Here is a 21,128-nt window from a genome sequence, read left to right on the forward strand (position 1 = left end):
GCTTTCCTTTGCCTTCACTTGGGTCGTCCACAGCCAACACTCTTTTGTAAGAGTGTTGGCTGTGAACGACTTTTGTACTCTTTTGTACTCTTCCAAAAGAGTGACTCTTACAAAAGTCACTGTTTTGTAAGAGTGTTGGCTGTTTCAGGCCAACATACCTACCTGTTTCAGGCAGGCATGTTCCTGTCTGAAACACACTAATAATTGTGACATCAGCAATTTGACAGAAAGAAATCACCTAACATGAATTTAAATGTCACTACAAGAAAACTGAATATATTTCAAGGCTTTTTTAAAATACATATCAACAAGGGCAGCAATATATGATGTGATCACTGTATGCATTGAGAAGAGTTTTATGCAAAAGCTCAGCAGCTGTTCTTTTCTATATATATATATATATATAAAATAATAATTACTGTCCACATCAGTTGTCAGTAATCACAGTAATATGTGATTACTGACCACATCCAATATTATTCTTCATTTAGGTCATTCAATACTTATAAATCTCTTAATGTAAACAAAAATCCAAACCACATGTGAGGAGAGCGCAGTGTCAATCACATTGACACCACACATTGCCTCTCTGTTACTAAATCAAACCATGACAACACTTGTATCCAAGTCACTGTATACTGGCACAGAGAAACCTAATTTCACAGCTCTAAGAGAGACTGAGTACACTCTGTAAACAGAATGAGCTTGTTACTTTAGTCAATCTTCACTATTCTGAAAAAAGACCTTCACAGACCCTCAAATGTCTGTGAAATGTTGTGTGGGATCTTGATTCAGACAGCTGAACCTGGAGCCATGAATGCATCTTTAAATTTTTGTCTAAAACTGCTTTTAATCTTTCACTTTCAAAAATGTAAGATCCCACTTCACTGCAGTGAGGTTGTTTATGTTTATGGATAATGTTAGTAATGGTTGCACATTTGTACCATTGTGTTTATGTACTTAAAAAAAGCTGAAGTGCGTGTGATTGTGGGCTGAAGAGTAAGCCAACATTTCCTGCTGTTGTTCATTTTGAACTTTCATGTTTTCAACGTAGTATATTGTCTGAAATCAGAGGAGCTGGACTCAGTGGAGGGAAGCATCATTTGTCAGTTTTTAATAGGATACAAGCTGTTTGGTGGGAGTGGCTAGATATGTCAAAAATAGATTGTTCTTAGCAAAACAAGCAGAAATGAGATGACCTGACCTAGTGCCATATGGCACATTAGAGGGAAAGAGATTTGAGTGCAAAAGCATTATGTGAAGATTTGCAATAATACAGCGAGACTGCTGAGAGAGCCAGTAGGTTCTGATAAAACCCTAATGACTGGTTGCAATAAAATGTGCTAGGGTCAATGGAAGGTGGAAAAAGTGAAGGAATATAGCTAAGAGGATAAATTATAGGCCACACAGTGAATGTGGAGGATAAGAAGGAAGAGCAGAGAGAAAAAAGAGTTAAAGAGCATTCAGGAAAGAAGAGGTGATGAGGAAGAGGACTTGTAGATTGATGACACATGCTCAGTATGGAGAAAAAATATAATTAGAAAGATGGATAAAAAAAACGTGCAGCAACAAATATAAGTTAGATCAATAGAAAGTCAGGAACATGCATTTTTTTCCCAGCTCTATAGGTCTGTTTTGAATAGTCAGGCAGGAAAATGGGTTATGAGAGAGAGGAAAGACATGTGGCAAAGGTCATCAGTCTGGGACTTGAACCCATGGCGGCCGCGTCGAGGACCAAGGACCAATATAGTAGTCACACGCGTTACCCCTGCAACACCACAACACCCACACATAGATTTTTTTTCCACTTTTGTCACAGTACAACCATACAAATCTGTTTATTTTATTAGGATTTTATGTGATAGACCAATGGGAAGGAACACATAATTATAAAATGCAGGAAAAACTGATAAATGATTAATCTGAACAGTGTGTGCATATGCATTTAGTCCTCTAAATAATATCTCGAGTAACCAATTGCCCAAGATCTGTGATTAGATGCAAACGACACCTAGTACTGTAATGAGCTCAAACCATTCATAGTTTAATTATTGTACAAAGTCATGCTTAAAGCACTTTGCTCCACATTCAGTCATTCACTGGTGGTGGTAAGCTACTCCAATGCAGTATGTGGTACTATAATGTAAAAGCTTATCAACTTCTGTCAGACTGCTCCAGTATGACAGAAACAAGGCTGCCATTCTCTGACCATCACCAGGAGGCTGAAATTTCCCTTTAGGACAAAACAGCCAGAACTGCAGTGGAACCATTTAAATCAAAGCCTTTTATTTTTTTAGATTTCAACCATATCCTTTTCCTTTTAACTTTACAGCTACACACTTGATATAAAAATAGATAAAACACTAGATAAAAAGGGCTCTTGTTATTGTTACAGAAAAAAATTATCTCTAATTATAGTTCCCATTGTTCATCACGCCAGTGGGACCTACTCTTAATAGGTCTTTATTACAAAGATGGTGTATTGACTGTTAACTAAGTAACTAATTCATCAGACAAAAGAGATTGCCCTGAGGGCAGCAGATTTCAATACTGGCATAAATATCTAGATTATAAATGTTGCTAGATGTGGGAGGCTGGGACATATTTTCTGTTATGACAACCTTACCACATAGAGCAAAAGAGCTATCTTTCTGTATCGAAAGGGTTTATTAAACTAAATGCTGCTTTGATTCGAGATTTTGGTTTTAGTGCAGGGTATCAAATACTATATTTAAATGCTATTTGAAAGCACAATAAAATATCATCCGTATGATTGTTTTTTTGCAGCATTGCAAACTGATTTTCTCCTTGAATCATTGAAACTATTTATTTGTCACTAAAATGCCTTAAGGATTAGCCAACACTTTCATATTCTGTTTGTTTATAAAAAAGAAAAAAGAGATGAGGTTCTACAGAGACGTAATCTGATCCGTCACTGTATTTATAGAGTAGAAAAATGTTTGAGGTACAGAATGATTAATATTAAAGACGCAAAATTTCAGCTAGGGTTAAAAAAATACAATCACTTTATTTAAAGTGCATAAACTCTGACTCATGATGTTGGATTTTTAAACAGTGAGTATTTGGTTTGCGGTTGTATAACTGATTACTTGAATTTGGTTTTCTTATTTTGTTGCATCACCATTTTAATTTGAAGAAATAAAAACTTTTCAAAGTTAAATAGATTTACAGAAACAGAGTTCTTCACTTCTGCAAATAAGCCCTTAATAAGCATCTTTAGATTGCTGCCTTCCATATTATTCTATAAATGAAGGCAATATAATATAAAGTTAAACAATTATGTTTACGTTGATTCCAATAACACAATAAATCTTCACCTATGTCTACATGCTAATTGTCTGTAGTCTTCAGCCCTGCAGCATTTTGATGTCTGCTGCCCTTCAAGTGTATCTTAAATGTGAAGTACATTCAGAATTTCTTCATATTTTTCTAAGTTCTGAGTTTAAGGATATATCTAGGTTAAGACTTTTAGCAAACAATGTTTTTGTAAACTTCATAGAGCATAATCTTTATTCTTATTTTTTTGTGAAAATATTTTGGCTTTTGGTCCTTCAAGTCTATTGAAATAAAAAAGAAATCACCACGAAAAGATCCCTCGGTGATTTTAAATAGAGTAAGACCAAATAAAACTAGGTATGCTTTGCTGTGTCCATGGGGCCTAAGAGGAAAACTACAGTAGTTGCTAGGTGTTGCTAACCAAATTTTATTAATCGGTAGCACAATATCAAACAAAGAAAGACATGAGCAACAATTTTACAAAGGCAATTATTCCAACCTCTTCATTTAGGTTTTATAGATGACTTCCAAAGTCAACTTCCAAAAAATTAAATTAACAACATTGAAAATGGTTGCCAGCCTTCTAGGCTTAGGCTGTTCTACAGAAATTGCAAAAACCCAAGTAAACTGAAAAAGAATGTGGCAGCATGATGTTTGCAAAGGTGTATCTGAATGAACCCCAAGTTCATTTTGTTTGTGTTCAAGTTTGAAAACATGAACATGTTTTTATTATTATTTTTTTAACTGATAAGCACATTAAGAGAGTTCATTTCTGTTTTACATTAATCTATTGTTCTGTAATTCATTTCTAGCCTCTAGAGTTTTTTATAGTCTGTTGAATTATAATCACAATAATCACATAAACTGCCTGTATATACAAATAAACTTAACTTGACTTCTACAGTCAGCTCTTCAATGCCCCATTGTAACTCTTTGCTTACTGCAGGTTGCTGTTCTTAAAATAAAAAAGTTTTTTTTTTTTTTCTAAAGGATCATTGCTAAAGGGAGCTCAAGGGAGCTTAATCATTGCAGTTACTATATTGTCTGGTTTAAGAATTTCTGGAGGATGGGAGACACATTCTCCAAAACCATCTTTACACTCCCTATGAGTCTGCCAACAATAACATAAATGTATTTCCATGAGAACTATTGGCTCATGGGAAAGCTTAATGCAAGTGTCTGGATATGTGTGACTACATGTGTGAATCTCATTATGCAAACAGACTGTAAGTAAAGATGTACTTACACTGCTGGTCTTATTCATTATCCTCATTTAATCTACCAGGAAAATGAACGGACAGTGTGTAAGTATGCCACAGGTCTCACTACTACTTACATGCTATACTTGAGGTGAGTTTCCAACTTTATGAAAAAAAATCATGAATAATCTACTCATGATAGTGCTGCATGTTTTCCCAGTGAAGAAGCAACTATTTAATAAAATCTGTATTTGAGACATATATTTAGGATTCTGTATATTAAATATGAGATGAAGTATACTCTCAAAAGTGTTTAGTGTTTCTTGTAGGGGATATACCGTTGTCAGCATGCACTGCTTTATTAGTTCTTCACAGTTTTCCTCTGTTTTTGCTATTTTGTCACACAATGAAGTTTCAGATCAACAGACTAATTTTAATATTATTCAACCATTGCAAAAGTTACAAAAAGCTTTCCAATCATGATATAATCTATTAGGATGAAAGAAGTTATCCAAACCAACCTGGCTTTGTGTAAAAAAAAAAAATCCCTTAAGTCCTAAATTATCCTATAATAATAGGATAATCATCTGTTTTTGAAAAGATGAGTTCATTTTCATTCCACCTTTTTGACCTGAGTACTGCCAGACAGAAATTGGTAGAGTACCCAAACAATTGTCCTCAAGTAAGAGTAGCACCACTCCAACTCATTTATTTTCCAGTAAAAGCAAAAACGTAGCCATCCAATAAATTGCTCAAGTAAAACTAGAGGAAAACAGGATAGAACATCTAATTTAATATTTTACTGATGGTCATCATACATTTGTTTTGAAGAACAAGATGAAAACAAATACAAGTAAAAAACACAATTACAAAATACAAAATTCAATTACAAAAGTGTTCATTCAGGCAGAATAAACACTTTTTAAAATGTAAACCTAATTCTTGCAGTGGGTATACATATTACCATATGTTACCATTACATCTCTGAGTCTGCAGCCTGACTTCAGCACCATGGACAGAGTCTCATTGCTAATTGGGGGTACTTGATGCTGTGCTCTCTATACACATTTTGAGTTTATGCTAATTTAGAGCATGCATTTATTGTATAATTCATGTCATGTTTATGCAACACACGAAGCCCCATGTAGCATTAAGAAATGACACTGTTAATTAGGAGCCATCATTTTTCAACTAAGAATGGTCTGAAAAAATGTATCTTTTCAATAAGTCAGGACTCTAAGAATAGCGTGGCAAAATGTTAAATTGGCGATTTTTGGAGCTTTGTTGATATACTCGTCTGCTCTGCCGCCGGCTGGGGAAACCCTTCAGAGAAGCACAGACCGCATCTTTCACCGGGACAATCCGTGAAGCATCCCTTTCGTCTTGCCATCTGGAAGAATGAAACTGTGCTCTCCACCGTGTAACTACTCGATCTCAGACCGTCTGTCAGCTTTACCAACCTGTTACCAACAGACTAGATTAAAACAACCCTGAATGGGACATGGCTGTAACATAATGTGCTGTAACAACATACAGCTGGCTAGGTCCTTTTATTGCTTATTTGTGGATGTTCAGAACATCTCATTATTTCATGCTTTCATTAAATGATTGTGTGATTTTTCATGTGGAGCTCTCTCCCATTTTGTCCCCCCATCAGTGCCCAGATGTTTTCACTCCTTAGGTTTTGACATTGTCATGCATCGACATTCCACAGCTGACAACTGCCTGAGTCTTCCCTCAGTCAGCTGAGCAGATTGAGGCTGCAAAACAGCTTTAGCAAAGACGCAGGGGTGCTTCCAGAAAGTTTTTTTTAAAAGGTGGATGGGGGGAGAGGGTGGCAAAAGAAATCTTAAGTTCCCAGCACAGCAAAAGCCACAATAAGATTTCAACAGAATATTTTCCAGGTATGCAAAAGCTGAAATTTATGTTTCACTCCGTCTTATTACTTTTTATATATGTGACTTCATAGTCTGTAAGTTTATGTTTTCAGGCATCTTTATACCACAACTCTGGTGAGTGGGTATTTTAGAAAGTGCTTTATATCCCCTTGTAAAATTAAGCATCTATGATTTTAATTTTCTCAGCTATTTTTTATTTTATTTTATTTTTTATCAAAATCTTTGATCCTAGGTTTGATAATTTGAGGGCAGAATGAACAGACATAAAAAATGGGCATGTTGAGGAAAAGAAAGTGTATAAAAATTAACAAAAAATCAGACGGTTAATAAAAGGAGGAGCTGCTGTTGAAATAGATGGTGCTTTATGAGCAACCATAGCCTAGTAAAATCTCCTGGCCTGGTTTTGTAAAGAGGATCTGGACTCCTGCTTCCTGAAGGCGTGGACCGGATTGAAGTTTGACATTTTACCCAACTGCTAACATCTGCACCATGTGTGAGGCTTACCAAAATGTCATGTGCAGTAAACAGCAATCTTTCCCATTGCAAAGGAATGAATGTTATGTTAATTAACAGGTTAATTATCAGCTTGGCCAAGAACCTGAACTGAACAGCTTTGTTCACTTTCTCCACTGCCGTTGCTAAAACTACAGCCAGACTACAATTCTAAAACAGCGCAGAAAAACGACATCATCATTCAATTTCTCCTTCTGTAGTTGAAATTCTAGAGGAGAAATCCAAGAGAATGGGAGAAATCTAAGACTGTCTGTGTAGCGAGATTTGAATCAAGCGGAAATGCGCAGGAAGGCAAATAGAGCAACCCGTTAGGAACCTCCGAACGGCTGCCATGGGAGATTAAAGGATCATACATGAAAGAGTCAAAGCAACACCCCAGGTATGTTTTTGATGAGGGAATAACAAAACATGATATAAAACTAAAAAAAAAAGTCGATTTTACATAATACCCCCTTTAAAACCTCGATTTCCCCCGAGTTTGAGAACTTTAACATAATTATTAAAATAAGACAAATAATGAAGATTCGTATTGAGTTGAACCTCTTAGTAAATAGTTCAGCACTAGAAAGTGACTTCTTGCAGGTGAAATGGTGAAGCGTTCAAAGGATATGTAACTTTAAAAAAAAAAAGACGCATTACAAGATCTTTTTCTCACTCTTTTTTATTGCGAAACAAACCATATCTAAGAGTGGGGTAAACCGGTAGACGACGCAGAGGAGAATAAGGACTGAGGGAGAAACAGATAATTTTACTGAGAGAGACAGCAAGAGGGAGAAGAGGAGGGCGTGTGGGTGAGAAAGAGGCGGTGGGGCGCGCATGTCCAGTTCTTCAATGCAGCCTGTTCTCCCAGCTCGCCAATCATTCCGACTAGTTTCCCCACTCTTCCTCTCCCCCCGCGTCTTTACATGTGCGCCGGATTCACAGCTCTCCTGAGCGGACACTGCAGGGGAAGAAAAGGGACGAATTCAACATGGAATATAAATCCTAACTGGGGGAAATAAAATAAAGCGAGGATAAAAAGAACCCTTCTCATCCTCTGACGCGTTTTTATCTCTTGTACATCTTTCCCTCTTTCTAAATGTCTTTGAACAGTTTCTGAAGGTATTCGAGGAAAGGAACAAACATGAGGATTATTCTTTTTTCTTGGCAATTTCTTGGGGTGTATTCCGCCCTTTATTGGGGACTGGCGACAGGGGCTTTCCCCAGCTCAGTGCAGATAGGTGAGTTGGAGGTTTACTGATTTTTACGCACGGCACAGGCACTACAGTCTTGACACACTACGCTGAATATTTATGGTTGTTTAGCGGCCAGGAGTCACCATGCATGGTAAAACGACTGCGCTGTAAAACACAATAAATTACTCAACAAAGACGGATCGGAAGAACACAAAATTATAGAAACCTGCCCCCCACCCCCATTTCATTCCTTATAAATTTCAATTTGTATCCCCTGTTGTGTCTCAGGCGGTTTATAAATGAACACAAACTCTTTCACTATATTTTAAAAGCTCTTCTTGCCTCATGAATGTTTCAGGGAGGTTTGTTCCTTTTCCACTCTTGTTCACTGTTTAGATACTGCAGCATTCCCCCTCTGTGTCGCTTTCTGCCTTTCTCCATCCCCTCCCCCGTGTTAGTACGGGATAAACCTCCCTAACAAATCAGAAGTAAAAGTTCACTGTGGCTGGAGCATCAGTTTACTCAGTAACTGGGGACCGCACATGTATGGAATTGAATTTTTCTGTGCCTCACACACCCCTCACACACTGCATTGTGTGTGAGGGGTCGGTAGAGTGTAGAGGGGGTAAGCTGGGAGGTCCTATAATGAGATTCAGCTCCTTGACTCTGTCTCCTTGCTGCTGCCAATAAACTTAATGCGCTAAATATTCACTGGTTGCTCAGTGCTCTGATTTTCAAGCATGTGTGCGCTCCCACTTATTCTGCACATTATCATGTAAAAATGCAAAATTTGTGAAGCCATCTATTTTTTCTTTGCATTCCAGTGTTTAAAGAAAAACCTTATGTGACTGAAAGTAAAATGCCAGCAGCAATTGTGCAGAGCAACTCACATGCAGTATGCTCTCTCCTCCCCTTCTGTGTACAGTCCTCAGTAAACGCACAAATTACCTGTAGATACAGGATGTTCCACCGGTGCTTCGGTCCACTTGAGGAGTAGCATGCATGTTCCATGTAAACTACAACATAATTTAAAAGAGGTAACGTTTATTTATTTTTTTTCCACATGGATGTCTGTATTAGTATGAGGGCAATACCTGCAGTAATAGATCAAGAGAATATTTGTTTTTGTTTTGGCTTAAGATAACAAAATTGAACTTAAACCTAACCTGAGCTAAATCCAACCTACACAAATATGAAGTACTATTCCTAAGTAAGAGTATATGTAAATGTGCAGAACTGCCATGGCTTCAGCTTTAGTTTCACTTCTGTTGCTTCTACAAATATTTATTTTGGGGTTCGTATGGTATAAAGTGAAGAGATCTTGCTTACTACATCCCTGTCTGTTCCACTGCTGAAAATATTAACAACAACTTTTAATATGACAGAAGTGTCAACCAGAGATTGCGATCCTTAGAGGAAAAAAAGCTTCAGTTAACAGACTGTGCCCTCACATTCCTGTCGCTACCAATTTGCTCCCATCCTTCACATTTCTTTTGAAACATGAAGGAGTAAAGGGTAAACTGCAAGGAAAATAATTCTTTTAGGATTATTTTCCTACAAGGCTGCAAGTGGCGCAGTGCTGCAAGTGGTGCATTGCTTAGTTGCACTGTTGCTTTGCACCAAGTAGGTCCTGAGGTCCCCTCATGTATGTATGGATTCTCTTTGACTATTCTACGTTCCTTCCTTAGTCTGAAAAGATGCATGTTAAGTTAACCAGTCATTCCAATTTTCTTCTACGTGTAACTGTGCTCCTCCATGGTTGTCTGTCCTGTGTCTAAGCATTGCACTGTGATGGACTGACAATCTGTTCAGAATGTGCCCCCACACTACTGCCACCCTGTAAGGATTAAGATTTTATAAAATATAGGAAGCACAGAACGTATGAGAGCTTAGTTATTTAATTCCCCACAAAATAATAGAATTTGTGAAATTAGACAAACTATCCTTAAAGATTTCATCAAGTTTTCATTAAAATAATTTTATGTTGGACGTTGGATGGTCATTGCGCAGATTAAGGCTACAGTGTGTAGTTTCACACTACATAAATTCTTTAAATGTAACTACTTCTCTGCAGAACATCTAGTTCAGAAACATAAATGAAAGATTCATTTGCTAAAACATCAATCAAGCTGGAAAACCTATGAGATCTAGAATGTGAATTTCTAAGGTGAAAAGTGAAAACTAAAAGCTGTTAGAGAAAAATCTTTAGCTTCACTAAAGAAGCTGCAATAAATCTTATAACAAAATATCACACAAAAATTAATACTTGAATCACATAGTCTTTGAGTGTTAAATCATATCTTCAAAGAACCCCCCTCCCACCCGCCCACTGAATCTATCTCTCTTTATTGTAGTCTGTGTAAATCATGGACATTCAAAAACAGCACTCATCCCCTGAAAGGTTTGTCACAGTCCATGTTTATTCACCTACGTTGCCTATTTTTAAATGTTATTTCACCTTATTTTCTCTCCTAATGGGATACTAAACATGCTTGAACATACCTAAAGTATGTAAGTGATTGTAGCTGTTAGCTGTGTCAGATTACTGTTATTAATATCTTATCAGGCGGAGGTAATAGAAGCTGGTCAGAACATGTTATTTGAGAGTGCCCTTAAAGGATTACATGACCCCTCGTTTTTACAAAAGCTGATCTCCACCACACTATTTTCTTCTTTTCTTCTCATTTTTTTTGTCAACTGATAGTGTGTTTTCATAGTGTTTTCTCATCCTTCTTGTTAAAATGTTAACTGGAAAGATACTGTAGTGTTAGAATGCCCAAGACGCTTCTCTCCTTCTTTTAACTAATATCCTGTGATCTGGTTATCCTGTCTGACTCATTAGAGTTTCCTCTCAGCTTTTCGAAAATCTCTTTTCTTCCTCTATTCCTCTCTGTGTCTCTCTCCACCAGATTTCATTAATGAATCGAGCAGTTTGAACATCTGCAAGCACATTTGTATTCATGCCTGTGTGTTAAGACAGAACTTGAGAATGTGCAGAAAGACAAATCACCTTTTATAACAAAGCTAATGAAGATATTGGCTTTCTTGTCTCTTTCCCCTCCTCTGTTTTTCTCTGCCTTTCCCATCCATCTTTACTTTCCCCCCCTTCTCCTTGCCTCTTCCTGTCTCACCATGCTCCCACCTGCCCTTTCTCTGCCCCACAATAACTCACTTCCTCTCCGCTCCATCTTGTCCCTCCTCTTGCCTGGTCTCACTCTGTCTAGGTGGACTGTTCATTAGGAATACAGATCAGGAATACACAGCATTCCGACTAGCTATCTTCCTTCACAACACCAGCCCTAACGCTACGGAAGCTCCCTTTAACCTGGTCCCACACGTTGACAATATAGAGACAGCCAACAGCTTTGCAGTGACCAATGCATGTAAGTATGTAAATATATGTACAGTACTTTGCAAAAATATTGAAAAGCAGTCTCAAGATGCAGCTGGAACTATTTGCCAAGAAGAACTGACAAAATAAATAGTCTCTACATATGTAATCCTGGTACAGACACATTCCTAAAGACTTTCAGCAAACTTTCAGCACAGGGTGTTGATTCAGCCAGGCTGAGTACAAGTTTGCATCACACTTTTCAGATTTCAATAACAGCTTGTTTTTTTTTTTTGTCTTTCCACCACATAATTATATTCTACTGTCATTGATCTCAGAAAATCGCTAAAAAAAGATTGAAGATGGTGGGTATAATTTTACAAAATGTGAAAATGTTCAAGGAGCTTGAATGCTTTTGCAAGGTACTGTCAATGAGTGACTTAAGCAAATGTTTGTTTCTTCTGTACAGCATTTATGTTGAATGGCCTCAAGATTCTGTTATTGTGGCGGGTTTAATCGGGAAGTTATTATTTATTTAAGGTTTCAAGCTGCAATTTTGTTATCCTGTAAAGCAACACTAAAACATTTTAGTAGCATTTGTTTAAAGCTGCCTTTTATGCAACAGCTGCTGTTTAGAAATCTTGAAGTTAAACTTCACAGAGAGCAATTTGAAAATCAGTGTGGCATTCCCAGGTAATACTCAGTGGTTCATTTTTCAGTTGTTTATATGTACACAGGTCCCTCCTCTCCCTTCGCAAAATGACTGTCGTCATCTTTCACAACTGCTCTGAGTTATTACAGCCATAACTAATTTGAAATTAAAAAAATCACTGACTGTTCGGAATATCTCCTTTGTTTTTGTAACAAAGAGAATCACTTGGCAGTCGTGTCTTCTCTGATCTGTTGAAGGATGACAGCTAATCTTTCACTATCCCTGTCTGTACTTTGGCAGTTAAGATCTAATTCTTTACGCTTCACCTCAACCTGCAAGCTTTCAAGATTTATTCGGTGATGCTTGTGCTGACAAAGAAGCATTAACAATGCCACATAGGCAGCCTGTTGCTGACAGTTCAGAGGTGCTCAGAAGGTATCTGTCTATTTTGAAAAAATGTCATCATGAGGACAATCAAATATGAAGAGTTTCATGGTGTTTAAAAATGCTACTTGAAAAAGTCTGGGGCTTTCTTGGGTCTGCTTTGTTTGGGTAAGTGTAGGCCTACAGAGTATTTCACTTGTAAAATTAGTCTACGTTTTTGCTCGTTTGTTGGGTGTTTGTTCAAAGTCGGACATATACTTGCAATCTGATGGCAAAACATGCAAGTCAAACAAGTTCTCTGCTGATCCAACGTCAAAATGTTACAAATAACTTTTCAAATATTTATAAGTGTTAAACTTGGTATTAAGATAGCATGTTTGTAGCAGCGGTTAAAAGAAAAATTATTAATATATTGAGCTATTTCACTATTACTCTTCTCTGTTCCAGCCTCTGTGTTACATTTCCAGATCACTTAGCTAAGCTGAGCACAGACATATCGGTTCTTCAGAAGTAGCTTAGCCATTGCCTTATTGGTTCTATTCCACTGAAAAAAAATCTTGTTTACAGCACAGTCTGGACTTTCTCCCCTTGACTTGGATTGTCTCAAGTATATTTTCTACTTACGCTGTTGTAAAATTGTATTTTGTCTGTAGTTTTAGCAATGGCAACGGAGGAAGTCAATGAAGCTGTTCAGCTTCCAAATATTGAATTAACATCGTCAGACGCCTCACTCGACTTGGCGCTTCTATCTTTGCAGTGGAGGATGATTGTTTACAGCACTGCCAATTTCCAGTAAGCTTCTTACCGTCAAACTGGTCCTTTGCATACGTCAAAGGCAAACGTTATTGGGTAAAATTTAAAACCTAAACACAGTCCACGCCTCCATGAAGCAATCATTTCTCAACAGCCGAGAGCCCAGACTCTCTGGATGAAGCAAATAGCGTAGGACTAGAGATTGCTTTTTACCGGACTACTTCAGAAGACTGCTTACACTAAAACACTGAGTGCACTAAGGATGTTGTACTCAACAATTTCTTGAAAAACATTTTTAAAGGTGATCATTTTTAATGACGCCTAGAAAAAAGTCTGTCAACCTGTAGCTGCGATATTGCTAAAATAACATAGTAAATTAAAATAAAATGCAAAAAGTAACCACAAAATAAGTTTTTAAAAAGCCACAGTAATCAATTACAAGTAACTTAAGTTCAAAATATGTGGCAAATAATTGACCTGAGTCAGAGCTTAGCTCACAAGTCAAGGTTACAAATGAATTTAATCTGTTGGCTAGTTTTTTCAAGTGTTTGGTCAGTAAAGCCGCTTCCACACATTATGCATAAGTGTGTGTTTCATTTGAAGAATATGAAATGTACTGTTTGATACCGTCTTTTGATAGAGTAAGTGCCTCTCTTTTGGTTATTTTATCATACTTAATGGTCATTTGACCATCTCATCCTGAAAGATCAGTGTCTGTATATTGTGTATTAATGCTGCCAAGAGGTCATCAGGTGAAAGCCTGTGTCTACGCAAGCAAATCTTCCACAGTTCAGGCGCTGAGATGTGGAGCATCCGTATTTTGTAACATGAGATTAAGTGCTATCATTTTTGGGTCATTGCTGCAATGTTTGATTTATATTTGCATTCATTCTGGAGTCATTCTGAAAGTAAAAAGGCATCGGTTATGCTTTTTTTATTATGGGGGGGGCGGGGGGGGAACATGACAGCCTCTCTGCTGATAGATTGGAACGACGCACAAGATCTTTATATGCCACTGAAAGGCAGAATGACAATTAGGTGACAGAGGTATATATTTTTAAAGATGTATGTGACTGTCAATTTATCATCAAATCACTACAATTTGAATAATTAATAAAATACAAGGCCTCAAACTTCTGTTTAACACAGATTAAAACCTTTTGAGTTTACCACTGAGAAGACTTTAAAGGTTACATACACTTTATTTTTTCTTTTAAATGTAGAAAAAAGTAAATAAAAATAAATTTGGCTAACCTGGTTTGTGTGCCTGCATAAAATGTGAATCAGGCTAGTTTATAATTCCAGTTACACTCCTGCTGCCAAGGATGGTTGGACAAGTGGATAGAAAATACATTTTACTGAGAGATTTAGAAATCAAAATTGTATTTACAGATTTTTATGCGAGCATTTGGCCAAAATCTCTTTTAAAATTACATTAGGCATTTTGGAACATACTTTTATACCTCATCTAGAAAGATTTACAAAAAGGAAAATATATTTTTATGATTTTTTTTAACTATAAATCTGCTTTTTATACCAAAGAGTCATACCTAACACACTAAAACAGACAGACATGCTGGGTCTTCCTCAAATCATCATTCACTTCAAAGTGAGTTTTACAAAATCTTTTTTCAGTGCTGAAAAATGTTGTTCATGTTTGAGCACTCAAAGATACGATCAGATAGATTAAACTGATTGACGCAGTCCAGATTTCATAAAAACAGTGAAGTAGTCCTTCAATTTAGAGCTGAATCGTAAGTTTCAAATTAGATCCCAATTTCACTATTATTGTTCATCGGCAGTTCTCTCAAGATTCTCTTAAAGTGCTTACACTGTGCATCACAAAGGGGAAACCCCATTCGTCTTTGAGTTGACATGCAAATGAGAAAAAGGAAACTTGTTCGAGGGAGAACTGATGGATTATGTTTTTGAGAATGTTTGTGAATCTCCAGAGACTGTGATGCCCCGGTTAGTAAAACATTTGCCTATTTCAAAAACTGTCTCAGAATTTTTACATTTAAAAATGTGTTTTAATTTTTGTAGGTTGATAAGTCAGAAGACTAACAATGGTTTACTCCTCTTTACTGTAAGTGACTACTGTATGATTAATAATTTGCCTGAATGTGTTTGCATGTTTTTGCTGTTATAGAAGTTAATACATCTTAATAGTCCCCTGTTCACCTATCAAGTACCAAATTTAAAGTGATAGGACAGCAGTTTAGTTTAGTGTCTAAACATGCTTGTTTGATGTATTTGCACATTGATAAGCCATGTAATTAAAATGTTCAAGTATTGGCCTGCTTTAGATAACTTAGAAGAAAAGCAAATTGAAAAGTCTAAAATGTGATAGAGGCTGAAAAATCCAAATTTTTTTCACATCGGTCTGATTTCACATGCCTTTTATTAAAACCATCCAGTGGTTAATTCATCTTATTTTAGGAGATTGTTTTATAATGTTTGCTGTTATCTTATTACAGTTCAACAACTAAACCAATGAGGTAGTTACTCAAGTAGTTCAAATACAGTATTACACAGGCATGTTTCTCTTTATAATACCCTTGTTTTACAAGAAAGTATTACTCCTTCTTTGTCTAAAAGCTTTAAAGCATAATCTACGATACATTAGGATATTTGTCACTCCTGGAGAGAAGATTGTTCTCCCATCATATGCAAGTCACATATACAATCATAAATCAGGACGGTGTAATTCAATTTCCAAGTTTGTTTGTCTTGTACCGCCTACACCATAGACTTAGATGAATGAATCGATTACTTAAAACACCCTACACTGATTAAAAAAAATAATAGCCATCTAACACCTTTCACCCACAAACATAATCATATTCTGCATCTGTGTGCATAAGCTGAATGATTGGGAAGCAGCTGGATAAATAAACATCAGGTGGGTTTCTCATATTGCACAAGGAAGTGCATAAATTTATTAGTAATGAGTAAAGTGGTGCGCTCATGGGAAGGGTGCACTCATTTCTGAGTGCATAAAACAATCCAGCATGAGTTTACAGTCTGTGTGCATGCACTGAAGCCTGACTGACTGAGATATGTTACAGCAGGCACCAGAGACCCTTTTCTCCCTCTTTGTAGCCTAACTCCTGTTTCTGCTACTTTCAGTTTAATCCCAATGACCTACTTGTAGTTCTGTTAAAACTGCTTACTTTCACACAGACAAATGCAATATAGTTGAAACAATTACATATTAAATTTAGAATTGACTCATTTGACATGATAATAGAGAAGAACAATACATCTTAATAGTCCCCAGTTCACCTATCAAGTGAACAGTAAATATTTCACTGTAAACTTTAGAGTTAGTGATCGCTTGACATCCTCCTAAGAATGTTGACAAATACAGAACTCACTTCAAATATTTTGATTTTGTGTGGAATAAACAGTTTTAGATATAGACAGTTGAAAATAAAGTCAGAAAACCATTTCAATGATTAACTTATGCTAATAAATGGGAATGACCTCATTAGGATTTTCTGTCACAGGATGCATTCACACCAGCCCTCCTTAGTCTGCTGTAATCAAACTCTAGTACATATGTCTAGAAGGTCCAGTGCGTTTGGGGAGGTGTGAATGTGCAATCAAACTCCACTGCTGACCAAAAAAGCAAACTATGGTCCCTCTAAAAGCCTAGGCGTCGGTTCAGTTGAAGTGGCGTGGTTCGAATGCATATGGAATCAAGTGGACCACAGATTGCTCCAAAAGCAGGAAGCGAACTGTAGCACAGGGCATTCTGGTCAGCATGTTACTCTCTGCTCTGTGGGTTAGCGGAGATGTTGTGTCGGTTGCCAAGTTTTCAGTACTAATAGTACTGAAAACATTTAGGGATGGATAAGAAGAGCTGTTCAAAAACATGGACGGCAATTCCAGACCATAGATGCTATTTGTGAACACGCACCTTCACCAGATGAAGACACGTTCTGGAAACACTCAAGAATTCCTGAGCGAAGTATTTTAAAATGGTCAGTGTGAGTTTAATTAGTATTGGGATTTTAATTTAGTCAGAGACTCTTTGATACTAATCATGACAAGAATGTCTTGTTTAGGGCAATCCTTGGAAATGGATTTGGATGTCCCTACTATTGACAGATTAAATCCATTAAGATGGCCTATTTTGTTCATAAAAGAAAAAAGAACTACCTGAAGCAGTATAATCCTGAAACAAAGTGACTCTCAGTATTAAGTGTTGTTTTTTTAATTTTCTGTACTGCTCGATACATTTTACAAATTTTTTCTCAACATATTAATCAGGGAACCTATAATTCATGCAAAGCTGAACATTTTAGATGCCCATGCAAAAACGTTCTACAGTTCATGGATATGTATCATCTAGACATATTTGACCTTCTGAGAAACAAACAAGGTGCTGTGGTACTATGCAAAAAATCATAAAAATAAAAATATGCAAGGAGTTGATGCTGTTTCCATGCATGAATGTGTACTTCATCAATAAACTTAAAGGAGGCCAAAAAATGTCATCAGATCATCAAGACCAAAGTGTTGGCATAGCTATACAAGTACGCACACTGTTAAAGTATTGTTTGAAGAGTTGAGCTTTATTGTGTGAACCATCATTCCAGCCTGTCTGCAGGCTATACAATACATTTCTCTCCTCTCCATCTATATGTCTCTCACATTCTTTCCCTCCATGTCGAATCTCTCCCTCGTTCTTGTTTTCCTTTGCACGTTCAGTAATGGAAGACAAGAACGCTCTGGCACAGTTCTCTAAATGAATCCTTCACTTACGCTCCGGGTCCTGAGCAGTTCTTTGAATCAGCATTCCGAATTCTGCCTCTGACCTTGGCTTTCTCTTTTTCATTCTAGTATTCATAAAGCGTGAATGTATCATAAAATTCCCAGTCTCAATCATTGTTCTTTTCCCACACAGGGATACATCTAGTTTTCTTGTTCCAGGGTCACATATTCATGTATCTGCTGCTTTTGTCAATTCTTCTTTGCTGTTTCTGAACATCTGTCTTGTTTAATACATGGACATATGCATCGCTGTGAGTTTTTGTATGGAGCACATAATGCAGCTCTGAGTCTATCCTTCTGAGTTGCTTCAGTCAAACAAGCATAGTATCCTATGGAGCAGAGTGCTGCATGTTGTCAAAATTTGGTGAGATCTCACCATATTCCTATCATAATTAGAAGCATCAGCAGACCAGTTAGTGTAATGAAGAAGGGCTAATAGGCAATAAGTTCACAGAATCACAATAGAGGAAGTTCAAATGGGGCACAATAGGGCAGCAAGTTAAGTTTCCAAAGGGTTGTGTTTCATGACTGTCAGGGCTCCATAGCATTCTGGCCTTATAGGAAAGTCGTGGTTTTCCTGAGTTGAAAGCCAAGCTGTTCTAAGAGGAAAAAAAATCACATTTAATTGTGCTCTTTTTAATCAATATTGCCTTGTCTTTATAATAAATAATCAGTAAGTTTGCAATGATCACTCTTTTTGGAGTAATCATGAAAAAGTTAGACAAGGTAATCATTTTAGCAGTCATTTGGCAGTCATTGACCATTGACTTTAGGTGATAGCTACCAAAGACAGTGATTATCACAGCATGTAATGCAGCATTATGTAATAACGCTGCAGTATGTAATAAAATCTGGCATCAAAATCAATACCACATTTTGTAATAATCAACACAAAAGATAAGATCCTTGAACACATTTTGTAATAGTGCAATGGCTCTTCCGTAAAATCTAAATAAATTCTGGTCATTTTTACATATTTTTGGTCAAAATAGAATAACACACCACAGTGTTCGTCTTTAATAAAATATTGATTCTGTTTAAGCACATTAGCTAACAAAGATTTTGCCTTGTAAATTATATTTATCTCTGAACATTTAAAGCTGCAGTTTTTCTGCGCTTCTGTGTTCGATCTTTCATCCACAAACAACAACAAAGAAAATGGGATCAGAAAAAAATCCCTGGGTCTAACCTCATAGTTTTAAAAGTTGGATCTTCAGTATTCTTTTAAAATCCTTATGTATGAATCAAGGTTGAAATCAGCATAGTCAAATTTAAACCAAGATGCATTTGTCTAAATTGCTCACGAAGGTTCTTAGAGCTCGTCTGTCTCTGCTGCTTGTGCTCGCAGCAAGGCTTGAGATCATGTCCTCAGATGAAATTTGTGCCTCTTTCTCCATTAAATAACCAATGATTGCCTTTATAAATGAAAAATTTGAAAAATCTTTTATTCACTAAAGATCCGACTTAAATGACATCCAAATGACCCAAGTTCTCTCAGCAATCCACACTTAAAAAACAGCTTTGTTCAGTCCAAAAATTCTCAGAAAAGTGAACTCCACTTATGAACATGTTCACGCAAACTCGTTCATCCATCAAACTCGTTCATCATCATCCGTATTTAGCAAAAAAATAAAAAAATAAAACTACCATTTTCTAATAAATTGGTGGTTTTAGTTTTTTTCCCCCCCTCCACTTCTGTTGTAGTGACTAGCTCCTACTTTTCTCGTGACACGTCACATAATGTAGACACACACTTCGGAAGAGTGCATTAATGTATACTACTCGCTCTACATACGCTAGCCTGGAGCTTTGATTAAATAGATTTCTTGTGCAGCTGGCATCACAGCCACATGTATCAACACCCACATAGACACAAACAAATCCTTAAATATGTTTTTTACATAATCACCCTTTTCCGTTGCCTGTCTATATATCTTTTGACTAGTATAAACATTGATTTGCCAACTTGTCTATATATATGTAATGTCTTCTCAGACATGCATTTGTGCCATTGCTTTGCTTGCTTCTTTGATTAAAGGCCCCAGTAATCTTGTAGATATGTGACACTTAATATTAGTACATTGCAATCATCCATCTTCTGTGACTTTCTAGATACCATATGTGTTTAAATGACACTATTAGGAGGACGAGGGGGTCTATGAAACTGTGGCAAAGATGATTGCTGGATCAGATCTTTGAAGACCTTTCTGCCATCAAAACGCTGAATTATTTTAAATTAGAGGTAGCTTATTTCAGATGTTATTTTATAAGTCTGCAGATTTTGATTCAATACATAGTTTACATCTTTTGTGTTTATTTTTCAGTTGCTCATGTTACTACTGACTAATAAGTTTATTACAGTCACAGATGGATTTTTCTATGAATAAAATAAATTTATAGCTATGCGCTTTGTCTGAATAAATAGTTATATGAGGTCAAGGACAAAAGATTGTTTTTAATCTGGTTTTTTGGGTTATTTCACCCTCACCAGCCAGAACATTTGTATGGAAAAAAAATAATTAATTGTGTTAAAATCTATGCAATTAATTAATCAAAATTAACGTGTTAAAGTGTCCAACCTAATCAAAACAAAACAAGTGTACATGCTTTTGCAGCAAAAACTTGTCAATAATGTGCTGCAAAATGTTGCAACAGGCTATTCATCTTTATAAGGATTTAAATCTTTGCAGCAAATGCCAAAGTAATAGAATGGTGCACAGAAAGGATAATGGATCAGTATTTAGTGAGTCACACTAAAACTCATATTAATGAAATTATTTCTTGTGGGTGTGCAGTTCCTCCAGGCAAGATGAGACAGAGTGAGACATTTCTTTTTGCAGATTTTACAACCTGAGCCTGAGGCTGAGTTTTATCCTCCCACAACATACAGCGATGCACAGCCAAATGGTAAAAACGTAACAATGAGAAAAAATCTTTTAACATGTTAGCTGTGTTCAGACAGATGACATCAATCACCCGCAGGTCAGCACCATATTCTCTTGTATTTTTTGTTCCAGCTCCCACAGTAATGAAGAATGAATAATATTATCAGGCCATGCAGTGTCTCAGTGAATAGCAGCCTCCCTTCAGGTAATCGGACTTTGCTAGCTTGAACAGATGTATCTTTTTTATCAAACTCTGACCTGC

The 21,128-nt window shown here is 36.6% G+C and overlaps 1 protein-coding gene across 8 annotated transcripts in view; it reads left to right on the forward strand.

Moving 5' to 3' along the window:
* The first annotated feature begins 7,617 nt into the window (after positions 1-7,617).
* Positions 7,618-21,128, forward strand: part of gria4a (glutamate receptor, ionotropic, AMPA 4a) — a 121,662-nt gene continuing 108,151 nt past the window's right edge. For 5 of the 8 annotated variants that reach the window (XM_032545105.1, XM_032545104.1, XM_032545102.1 and 2 more), the window contains exons 1-2: positions 7,618-8,127; positions 11,307-11,465. In XM_032545105.1, coding sequence (XP_032400996.1) covers positions 8,031-8,127; positions 11,307-11,465 — 256 coding nt within the window. In that variant the 5' untranslated portion in view covers positions 7,618-8,030. The remainder of the gene's footprint in view (positions 8,128-11,306; positions 11,466-21,128) is intronic. The other 3 variants (XM_032545101.1, XM_032545107.1, XM_032545100.1) reach the window with 2 other exon arrangements.

The sequence above is a fragment of the Xiphophorus hellerii genome, chromosome 18 (genome assembly GCF_003331165.1).
Source record: "Xiphophorus hellerii strain 12219 chromosome 18, Xiphophorus_hellerii-4.1, whole genome shotgun sequence".
NCBI lineage: Eukaryota > Metazoa > Chordata > Actinopteri > Cyprinodontiformes > Poeciliidae > Xiphophorus > Xiphophorus hellerii.